Source organism: Ostrea edulis, chromosome 1, assembly GCF_947568905.1.
Source record: "Ostrea edulis chromosome 1, xbOstEdul1.1, whole genome shotgun sequence".
NCBI classification, from domain to species: Eukaryota; Metazoa; Mollusca; class Bivalvia; order Ostreida; family Ostreidae; genus Ostrea; species Ostrea edulis.
The window spans coordinates 1,083,602-1,095,965 of record NC_079164.1 but is presented as its reverse complement, the minus strand read 5'-3'; the positions used below and the strand labels follow the sequence as shown (position 1 = coordinate 1,095,965).

Below are 12,364 nucleotides of genomic sequence, written 5' to 3'. Positions count from 1 at the left end.
GAAATATAAATGAAGATAGTTTTAAAAGACAGTCTGTCATTTTGCACTCTAGGAAAGTGCTGATCACGTGACTGTCTTATTATATACATGTGTTATTTTCCCAGCCATTCTTGGATCTGTGCCTATCTAAATTAATGATTACTCTTTAGTGTTCTACACATAATGAATTTAGTCTTGATATGTCCTTTAATCCTCTATATAGTCGATAAACTTATCGACGGCATTTTTATTTTATTGAAAATAGATATTAACGGAAACCTAACACCTCAACTTTATGACAAACGGATATAATTTCAGCTTCTCCATCCATCGCCAACTTCCCATATCTATGTAGCAATATTCCATTATCACCTGCATGTGGTGTTTATATCTCTCAACTGATTCGATACGCAAATGCTTATTCTGTGTAGTTTTGAAATTGTGGCATGCTACTAACAAACAAGTTGATGGTAGAGGGGTTTCTACAGTCTCGATTGAAGTCAGCATTTCGCAAATTCAATGGTCGTTATAATGATCTAGTTTGCCAATACAACCTATCATTGGGTCAAATGATGTCTTACTTGTTTCATACCAACTGTTAGGCCGTTCTTGACACACTGATTTTGACTACGGATAACTCCGTTTACCTGATCAAATTATAGGGCTCAAGGCGGGTGTGATCTGTCGACAGGGGATGCTTACTCCTCCTAGGCACCTGATACCACCTCTGGTATGTCCAGGGTTCCGTGTTTTTCCATGTATTTTGTTGTATTCCTTTTGGGAGTTACGAGATTGATCACTGTTCGTTATCTTCGCCTTTCACGTCATTGTTTTCATTTCGATCACATGGCGCGCGCAATGCATAAGGTCAACCGATGATGGTCGACAGTCGAATTAGTCAATAATTAACTACCTAATTTGACCTATTCCTTTCATCTGGGATGATATCAAATAGTTTACGTTGCACGAGTTATTATATATTGCCATTAAAGATATATTAACCATGTTTAGAAACAAACAAAATAATATAATATTAGAACGAATTTATGTCTAATATTGATATTGAATAATACGACAAATGAAAACTACCTTGAAATATACCATTTCTTGTTCATAAACGTCAAAAATTGTACATCTGAATCGGACTTTATAATGTTTACGTATAAGAAATGGTTCGATTAAACTTACAAAATGGTCTATGAAATCAATACGGCAGGTAATGCTATATTCCTGTGGTATATCGAATACCTTTTTTGGATAAAAAAAAAATACTCACAATTTCTTTCAATTTAATAAAAACAGCTTAAATAAGTGCTCCCAAGCGACCTATATAATTTTATATATAATATTTCTAGAGTATATGTAAATGACAGCTGTCATTTGATACTAACATCCCTGATTTAAATAAATGTATAATCACACGAATGTTCGGACGGTAAGCCCTAGTTTTAACCACTGGCATACAGAGGAAGACTCGAATACCTTCTCGGTTTTGTGACGTCACAGAAGGTTTCTTTGACACTCATGTTAAAGACATCGCTTTCAAATGTTCCCGAGTCTAATCATACAAACTGTTGCCTCAGAGTGACTGTGGCAGATAGCAGTAAGATGAGAGGATTGTAAGTTTGTGTCACAGCGAAGGAGTACTGGGAACCAGTGGAATTAGAGGGCGTGGTCGATTGAACTGTCCCGGATGTTGTTGATGTTGGATTGTTTACTGGCAATGCGGTTGTGCTTGATTGGACTGTCCCGGATATTGTCGTTGAAGTGGTTGTTGCAGACGTTGTTGTGCTTGATTGGACTGTCCCGGATGTTGTCGTTGAAGTGGTTGCTGCAGATGTTGTTGTGCTTGCAGGATCTGTGATCTCCGTCGTTGTTGATGCATTAACGGACATTGGTAAATCAATTCCTGGTGTACACACAATTACAAATCAAAATCAAATACGTATACACAAAATTACACATATTTCAAATCAACGATACTTTGCGCTCTAGCTTTTGAACGTTTAACACCTGTTTGGTACAATATACCAGAAAAAAAACTTATTTGCAGATACCTTCAAAGGCAACCATAATGGTAAACACAACAGCTATGCATGTTTTGTAAAACGCCATACTGGGAAGTGATGATATGGGACATACGGTATGGTTTATATACGATGAAATTTTTATTGCCGCGAACCACGTGACTATCTCACCCATGTACACATTGGATGTTATAAATGCTTCAAAGAAAATGTTAAAGTGTTTTTCAGCTCTCTGAAGTATTATAAAATACCCTCTGTTCAAGGATATTTTACTGCAGCAGAAATATACAACATTCTGACTCTGGCGGCGGCGGTTTCTTGTTAAATGTTGGAGACAACAATCGAAAGACATCTATGGGCTCTCTACCATGGTCCATGATGTATTATGCACTTAACCTAAGGCTTCTTAAACTTGCGTTGCTTCTGAATTTAAATCAATCAACCGTAAATCCGGTCATGAATATACCTCAGTCAGTAGAGTGCTCGATTTGCCTGGAATTGTACTTTATGTAAAGCTGATGACTTCTCTCAACACACAAGTGTATCATTAAACATTCCTCTCCACATATACATAGGTAAACTCCAAACAACCGACCGATTGCAAATAGTCCTTCCATCTCAAACGCGGGTATGTTGAAAATGTTCGTTTCTGAGTATGATTTTTTTTTTCAAAAACAGCATATTGGGGTGCATACTTTCATAATCTACATATTGGGGAAATTACAAAATCGGAAACAATTATGTGGCTCTATATATGTACTTATTAATATCCAAGGTGGCATAGCATGGACAAGTGAGATAAAACCCAATATTCCGATAAAAACTACAACATTAAGAGTAGGGCAAAACTGAACACGCTAGAGGTGGGATCTGGTGCTTAGGGTGAGTAAGCATATCTTTTTCTATCATATGCTACTTTTTTGTACTAAAAATGTTCATGGAATTTACATGTTACTTAACATTTAGAAATTTCCGAAAGTCCTTTGGAAAATGAAGACAGTTAATTGTGATATCTTAAATTCTAAAATCCAACAAGACAGTATAGGGGGTCTATTTTGTTGTTGACGAGACAGGGGACCCGAAGTGTATTTTATGAATGTTTTCACTCAAAGTAAAACAAAGCAATTGGTGTCGCCGGTAAGAAATCATTTCATATATAATAAGCCAATTAAGTAAGGTAATATTTATGACACTTTGGGCTTGGCTGTATGAAGATTTTGAAATCAATATTTGTACCCAAGTTCGTAACAGCTCTCTCTCTCTCTCTCTCTCTCTCTCTCTCTCTCTCTCTCTCTAACAGTGTAATACGGTTAAGTTATGTATGATGTTTATTTTAATATGTACGATATACTTCATAACACTGGATTGGAAGTTGTTCCTTATGCTGGAATCGAACTGGAAGCCGATGGAACTTTTGAAGCACTATCCGATGCCACTATTTAGAGAACATCGACAACGTACGATTGATTGTTTGATTATATATTGACTAAAGTCTCTCTTGAGAATATTTCACTCACATGAAGACGTTACCATTGTCGGTGAAGGGCTGAAAAATGTAGGCCTATGCTCAGCGCTTATGGCACTGAGGGATCGTTATCTTTCCACACCTGCTGTGACAAGGATCTCAGTTTTTGCAGTCCTATCTCAATTGAGGGACCGCCTCATTTATTCGCCTCTTACAACAAGCAAGGGGTACTGATTGAGGACTATTTTAAACCGACAGTTAACAACAAATCACAGAAGGTTTGGTGATGTTCTATCAAAATTCAAGAAAATGCTCAAAGCGATGCAATGGAGATTTCAATGAATGTCAAAACTGGATGTGTCCCTAGCAATATGCATATCTCTGAATCGAAAGTTTGTAGAAATGAAACTTAAATAACATTCTTCAAAAAGACCTTATCAGTTAATGTTGCAAAGTACATGTTTTAGGTATAAAGAAATAAGTCTTTGAAACCTGAAATACTTCTTATTTATTGTAAACTATATGTAGTGCCAGACTGGACAACCCTCTTCCCAATAGAGGTTTCTAACTTGCTTTGATAAGCTAGTCAGGATTCAGAAACATCCAAAAGCTTCACTACAGACAACAGTTATCAATTTCCTATAAAACCAACAATTGTATATACCTCATCACTTGTAAACAATAGGGTCCGCAACATGTTGGAGAAACTACAAATATTAGACTTAGAATCAACAACCTCCTATCAACCATCAAAACCAGACGCATGGCTGAACCTATAGAAGAACACTTCAACAAAGAAGGGCACGTTTGGCAAAACATGCAAGTCCATAACCCAACATGGACTGATGCAGAAAGAAAGAGTACGGGGAAATCGTGGATGCATCGATTGGAATCTTTCCGTCCAGACGAAAGAGTTGTTGGTTGTATATTGTTTAACGTCCCTCGAGGATTCCAACAGTTTCGTTTCATTTTATTTTATTCAGGTATAAAATATCACAGAATGTCATGATTGTAAATGTAAAATAACAAATTAAAACCTGGCATAATCTATAGCACAATGTAGTTATAACAGTTAAAGAATAAGTAACTGCGTGGATAACATGACAAATGATGATATCTTAACCTAAGGATAACCCATAAAAGCTTAAATTAGCTTATTTCCCATGGGGTCTTTATATTTATACAATATATATAATCAACAGATAAAAAGAAAAAACATTACATGACTAACAATTGTAATTTTGGATGGTTTTGATTAATAGTTGCATAAGCTTCAAACAGAGTTATGTCCCTTGCCTTGCTGGCTAATAAGGACTTTACAGCTTTTTTAAAAACTTTGCTTAGTTGCCAACTCTTTTGTATCTAAAGGTAAATTATTCCAATCTTTGATAGCATTGTAAAAAAAAAAAGATTGTTTGATATGATAAAAGTTTTGTTTGTAGCACTTCTATTATTATTATTGTTTAGAACAAATTTATCATAGAGATAATGTGGGGCTTTACCATGAAATATAATCAATCTTAGTTTAGTAGCTGTGTCATCCACTTTAAACATGCCCAAAGAATCTTGAATGTCACTAGAAATGCTAGCTTTAGGACCTAGATTTAAAATAAATCTGACAATTTTGTTTTGGGTTACTTGCAATTTTTGTGTAAGTTGTTTGCCAATAGCACAATACCGAGAAGAACATGCATAATCAAAATAGCATTGTATTAAAGCAGAACATAAGGTCTTTCTTGACTGTAAATTTAGGCAAAATGCATTTCTGTACAAAAAATGAAGTCTAGCATTAACTTTTGAATGATGCTTGAAAAAATATTATAACAAGTTGATGGTACAGGGGTTTCAACAATCTCGATCGAAGTCAGCATTTCGCAAATTCTATGGTCATTATAACGATCTAGTTCGTCAATACAACCTATCATTGGGTCAAATGTTGTCTGACGTGTTTCATACCGATTGTTAATCCGTTCTTGGCACACTGATTTTAACTGCGGATAACTCCGTTTACCTGATCAGGATATAGGGCTCACGGTGGGTGCGACCGGTCAACAGGGGATGCTTACTCCTCCTAGGCATCTAATCCCACCTCTGGTGTGTCCAGGGGTCCGTGTTTGCCCAACTATCTATTTGTATTGCTTACAGGAGTTATTAGATTGATCACTGTTCGTTATCTTTACCTTGCATTTTCACATGATCGAAATTTATCTATACATACACCTAAATATTTAACACTATAAAATGCTTTGATTTCATGACATAGAATTTTGAAACTTTTTTGTAACATTTTTCAATTTTGGGGTTAGGGTCCAAATAAAATGGTTTCGGTTTTTTCAAGATGAAGAGACAGTTTGTTATCTACATGCCATGCAGAGCAATTATCCATAACATTTCCTAGTTTTTGTGCAATGGCATCAGGATCTCTATGAACATAAAATACAGCACTATCGTCAGCATATAAAATCAACTTGCAGTCTTTTTCAATACTTATAGACATATCATTGACATAGATTATGAATAGAAGAGGGTCTAAAATACCCCCTGAAGTACTCCTTAATCTATATGGGTTAAAATTGGATGCTACATTATTGACATGAACTTACTGCTGTCAACCAGATAGATAAGACATAAACCACTCTGTGGTTAAAACTCCTTAAACCTCTAATTTGTCACATAAGATTTTATGATCGACAGTGTCAAATGCTTTTTGTAAGTCCAACATTACCCTACCAGTAAAAAGCCCTTCGGAGGTATTGCTTCTGATAAAATCTAACATATGTATTAAACAGTTATCCGTTGAAGAATGGCTTCTAAAACCTGATTGATAAGACTAAAACAAGTTGTTACTGTTGAAAATATGTAAAAGTTGTACATGGACACATTTTTCCAGTACCTTTGACACTATACAAAGTCTCGATTAAAGTCAACATTTTGCAAATTCTATGGTCGTTAAAACGTTCTACTTTGGCAATACAACACATCACTGGGTCAAATGCTGTCTGACGTGTTTCATACAGGTTGTTAGACCGTTCTTGTCACACCGATTTTGACTACGGATAACTCCGTTTACCTGATCAGGATATAGGGCTCACGACGGGTGTGACCTGTCGACAGGGGATGCTTACTCCTCCTAGGCACCTGATCCCAACTCTGGTATATCCAGAGGTCCGTGTTTGCCTCTCTATTTTGTATTGCTTATAAGAGTTATAAGATTTATCACTGTTCGTTATCTTCGACTTTCATGTATAACTTGTTATTAGCGCGAGGATAGGGTTGCTGTATATGAAGATTTACATGTCAATAAAAAGTGAAGATAATGAACAGTGATCAATGAAAAGTGAAAATAACGAACAGTGACCAATCTCACAACTCCTATAAGCAATACAAAATAGAGAGTTTTGCAAACACGGACCTCTAGATATACCAGAGCTGAAATCAGGTGCCTAGGAGGAGGAAGCATCCCATGGCAACCGGTCACACGCCTGCTGTGACCCCTATATCTTGATCAGGTTTCCTTATTCATTTCAATTCGCCATTATATTAATCTATCTATACATTTATAGATATCCATGATCGGTATAACGATCTAATTTATAAATAGAATCCGACATTAGGTCGACTGATTTTGACTGCGGATTGATCCGTTTACCTGACCAGGATATAGGGCTCACGGCGAGCTTAACTGGTCAACAGGGGATGCTTACTCCTCCTAGGCGCCTGGTCCCTCTTCAGGTATGTCCAGGGGACCGTGTTTGCCCAACCCTTTATTTTGTATTCTATGAGATTGATAACTGTTTTCTTCACTTTTGATAGATTATATACTGAAATAGTAGTCGGGGTGTGACTCGTAGTTGAAGTACCTATATGCAGACCAAATCGTGACTACTATTTTGGCCTAGTACGTATAAAGTGTTATACATGTATAAATGTTATAAAGGTGTGCCGGGTAATAGTCCTGTCTGGAACGTTCCCAACTCACGCAGTGATGTACTTTACTGTTTTATTATAGTCACCATCAATTTAACGACTCCACTTTGTTGACATTCAATTAAATTTTTTACAGGAATCATAAACTTGATATTGATCATTTTGAAAATATTTTGAACATAATATTCGACAGAATATTTATAAGGGAATGAACAATGCGGTAACGTCTGTTAATTCTTACTTCTAAAAACAAATCCAATATGACGGAAACCACACATGTTACAAATTTATGTACCATCAGCCAACTACACTTCCGTCTACCAAAAGTGTTTTCTTTCAACGTTCTGGTTTTCTGGTGCAGCAAGTTGAAAGGTTCCTCTGATGATGTTCGAGCAGTAGTGAGGAGATGGGGTTTAAGGGGCACGCTTGATCCTTTAACAGGTTAATAGACCTTGAATTCCGTTCTAAGAATTTCTGCACCCCACACTAGCCCCAAATAAACACACCATGCACTGAAACAGAGTATTTTACCCCTAAGTTTAGAAATAGCTTTGGACTTTCATTAATACCTTGGATGTTGAGTGCATGTTAACCTAGTATTAAAAGAATGGTTGGGTTATAGGTTCATTTGGTTTGGAATGGTAAATGTTTTGTCGATGACTGCTTTTACTTTTATTATCAAAATACAATTCTTCGACGTCTTTCATTTTTGAAGACGCGTCTGAAATTCATGAATCAGTGTCATTATAAGTAAATAGATATATGTTTCTCAAGTCATTTCCAGATTAAGAATTTTAACTATGATCTCATTCTTAAGAATTAGTTTCATTTTATCAAAAGGAGAAATTGATGAGGAAAAAGTAAAGATAACTGACAGTGATCAACCTCATGTACGTCATAAAGAATGCGAAATTCAGAGTAGGACAAACACAGACCCCTGGATATACCAGAGGTGGGAGCACGTGTCTATGAGGAGTAAGCATCCCCTGTCCGAATCCTGTCGATAATCACACTGCTGAACCTGGCATATAAAGATACGCTATACGGAGTCTTTATTTCGACAATGTTGCACTCAGAAACACCTAATTATGTGATATTTGGAACGTTACATTTGTACACGATATGCTTAAGTTAAATAATTTCAATCCATGAATTGATATGAGTTCTACATTGCATTCTGAATAATTAATATCCATTGGCAGACTGTTTGGCTATAGATTCAGATGAATAATATCTAAACTACATTTAAATTTTTCTGCATTGCAATTAAACTAATGCATGGAAACATTTTCTGTGCATCACCTTGGGATTACTCCGCTCTGATACTTTCCCTGTTTGATTTCATTATGTCACCCACGAGACATAATATCGATGTAGTGACTTCAAGTAAAATATGACAGTTCATGAAAATAACAAGGAAACATCATATTTTACATTTCATCCTTAACTGCTGTAGCTTAGTACCGAATCATCATATTCCCTAAGAGCTAATTTTCAGTGAGCTTTGTTGGTATTTTTTAGTCGCACACATCTTATGAAAGACAGCGAACAATGATCAATCTGATAACTCCTGTAAGGAATACAACAAATATGTTTCAGTGAACAAGTGACAATCAATCTCTTAACTTCTATAATGAATACAAAATAAAGAGTTGGGCAAACACGGAATCCTGGATATATTAGTGCTCAGGAGTAGTAAGAATTCCCTGTTAACAGATAACAACTGCCTCGAGTTCCACATCCCGGCCAGGATTAATCCGCATTCAAATTCAGTATGAAGAGATCCCGTTGGAATTCAGGTTAGAATAGGTCCTCAGTACCCCTTGCTTGTCGTAAGAGGCTACTATGTAAATGGGGCGGTCCTTCTAATGATACCTCAAATCAGAAGCTCCATGTCACAGTAGGTGTGGCACGATAAAGATCCCTCCTGCTCAATAGCCATAAGCGCCGAACATAGGCCTAAATTTTGCAGCTGACGTCTCCATGTGAGTAAAAGATTCAATAGTGGGATGTTAATCCAATATACAATGTTTTAGAAATAGCACATATCGTTACTTCCTGGTTGTTGCAAGTAAAAATGTTAGGTAAGTTTTCATGTATTACAGAAATTTGTATATATGGACATCATAAAGTTATTTTAGCAAAGAATGGAGAACAAGAGATGTTTGTAAAACACATATCCCCCCATGGTGCAAAATTGAAAAGGGTTATACACACACATCATTTAATTGATAGTAGTATCATCAGTTCAAAATATTGAGCAGATAATATCTTCCTATGTCAAGAGTGAATTGACCATGTGACCTAAAAATCAATATGGGTGTACTAAGTTTGATGTCTGTCAAGCAAAAGGGTTATCAAGATATTGAGTGGATAGTATATTACTATGTCCAGTTTGACCCTTGACCTTTGACCATGTGACCTCAAAATCAATATGAGTCATCTCCTCCTGAATATACACCACTGTACTAAGTTTGATGTCTGTCAAGGAAAGGGTTCTCTAGATATTGAATGGTCAGTATATTCCTATGCCCAGTTTAACCCTTGACCTTTGACCATATGACCTCAAAATCAATAGGGGTCATCTACTCCTTAGAATGTACCAGTGTGCCAAGTTTGATGTCTTTCAAGCAAAGGGTTCTTAAGATATTGAGCGGACATTATATTCCTATGTCCAGACTAGATTGACCCTTGACCCTTTGACCTAAAAAGACAATAGGGGTCCTTTTCTACTCATAACCAACCTACATATGAAATATCATTGTCATCAAGTGAATGGTTCTCAAGATATTGAGCGGGCAACATGTGGTCCACCGACCGACCGACAGACAAGTGCAAACCAATATCCCCTTCTTCTTTGAAAGGGGGGGGGGATAAAAATATTTATAACAATCCGTTGCCCTTTTATTACTAGTTCAGTAATTTAACTACTGGGCTACCCAACCTGATATACAAAATATGGATATTACTACAATGTAAAATTTCAACCTATATTGGAAATCATACTAGAACATGAAACAATATACAATCAATCTACATGTAAAGATCGGCCTAATAGCAATCAATATGAATAAGTCAGACCGTGTACAATACAATCAATTTATATGTAAAGATCGGCCTAATAGCAATCAGTATAAATAAGTCAGACTGTGTACAATACAATCAATCTACATGTAAAGATCGGCCTAATAGCAATCAGTATGAATAAGTCAGACCGTGTACAATACAATCAATTTATATGTAAAGATCGGCCTAATAGCAATCAGTATGAAATAAGTCAGACTGTGTACAAAACACATTTTCACAACAAAACTTTAAAATGTTGACAATTCACGGAATCTAATCTCTAAAAAAGATCTTGCATCGTGAGCTAAAGGATCGAATCCCAACAGAGGGAGAACAGTCTCCAGCGCGTAGACTTATATCTTAACTTACACTCCATCAGAAAAGTTAAAACTAATTAACTTACACTCCACCAGAGAAGTTAAAACTAATTAACTTACACTCCACCAGAGAAGTTAAAACTAATTAACTTACACTCCACCAGAGAAGTTAAAACTAATTAACTTACACTCCACCAGAGAAGTTAAAACTAATTAACTTACACTCCACCAGAGAAGTTAAACTAATTAACTTACACTCCACCAGAGAAGTTAAAACTAATTAATTCAAACTCCATCAGATAAATTATAACTAATTAACTTACACTCCATCAGATAAATTAAAACTAATTAACTTACACTCCACCAGAGAAGTTAAAACTAATTAATTCAAACTCCATCAGATAAATTAAAACTAACTAACTTAGACTCCATCAGAGAAATTATAACTAACTTACACTCCATCAGATTAACTTACACTCCATCAGAGGAGTTATAACTAACTTAAATTCCATCAGAGAAATTATAACTAACTTACACTCCATCAGATTAACTTACACTCCATCAGATTAATTAAAACTAATTAACTTACACTCCATCAGATAAATTATAACTAACTTACACTACATCAGATTAACTTACACTCCATCAGAGAAATTATAACTAATTTACACTCCATCAGAGACGTTGTAACTAATTAACTTACACTACATCAGAGGAGTTGTAGCTAATTTACACTCCATCAGATTAACTTACACTCCATCAGAGAAATTATAACTAACTTACACTCCATCAGATTAACTTACACTCCATCAGAGAAATTAAAACTAATTAACTTACACTCCATCAGATAAGTTATAACTAACTTACACTCCATCAGATTAACTTACACTCCATCAGAGAAATTATAACTAACTTACACTCCATCAGATAAATTATAACTAACTTACACTCCATCAGAAAAATTATAACTAACTTACACTCCATCAGATAAATTATAACTAACTTACACTCCATCCGAGGAGTTACAAGAAATTAAGTTCTGTGTATACAGCGGTGTAATCTTGTACGTAAGTCGTAATTAAGTCTGTACTGTTACTATCAAGGTCTTTACCTTTGTGAATCAAAATTTTCACTATAATTGTAGTTAATTTATACTTTATACAATAACAGTTATTTGTGGAGATTTCTCTAACACAGAGAGAGGATGTATATGTGTACGTGTATGGTGGATCAGCCCTTTGTACGAACAGAGCGTATCCTAATTCTCTCCATAGAAAACATTGGTTACGAAAACAATAAACATGTCATTTACAGTGTAGATAGCTTTTTAGATTTAGTGTAATTTTAGATTTAGTGTAGTTTTAGCGCTAGCGTATTTGTATATATTTAGCCATCTTCTGTAAACCAGTTCATCTGTCCTGAAGAGGGGACAGATTATCTCGAAAAGTTGACTCTCTCTCTCTCTCTGTCTCTCTCTCTGTCTCTCTCTCTCTCTCTCTCACGTTTAGTTCTAGGATCACAGCCCCCTTGGCACACAAAAGATCATTTCCCTTATTTTAGAAAAAGAGTAAGCTCACTGGATA

The 12,364-nt window shown here is 35.7% G+C and overlaps 1 protein-coding gene across 1 annotated transcript; it reads right to left on the bottom strand.

Moving 5' to 3' along the window:
• Positions 1–1,251: 1,251 nt before the first annotated feature.
• On the bottom strand, positions 1,252–2,104 carry LOC125665610 (uncharacterized). Its single transcript, XM_048898342.2, has 2 exons — positions 2,037–2,104; positions 1,252–1,888 (listed from the first exon to the last, which is right to left on the bottom strand). The coding sequence occupies exons 1-2, from the start codon at positions 2,092–2,094 to the stop codon at positions 1,542–1,544; spliced, it is 405 nt and encodes a 134-aa protein (XP_048754299.2). The 5' UTR covers positions 2,095–2,104; the 3' UTR covers positions 1,252–1,541.
• Between the last annotated feature and the right edge of the window lie 10,260 nt (positions 2,105–12,364).

Excerpts from the sequence above, each read along its gene's own strand:
- LOC125665610 (XM_048898342.2), bottom strand. The coding sequence starts at position 2,094 with ATGGCGTTTTACAAAACATGCATAGCTGTTGTGTTTACCATTATGGTT. Across the intron at positions 1,889-2,036 it reads CATTATGGTTGCCTTTGAAG|GAATTGATTTACCAATGTCC; the intron begins GTATCTGCAAAT and ends TGTGTACACCAG.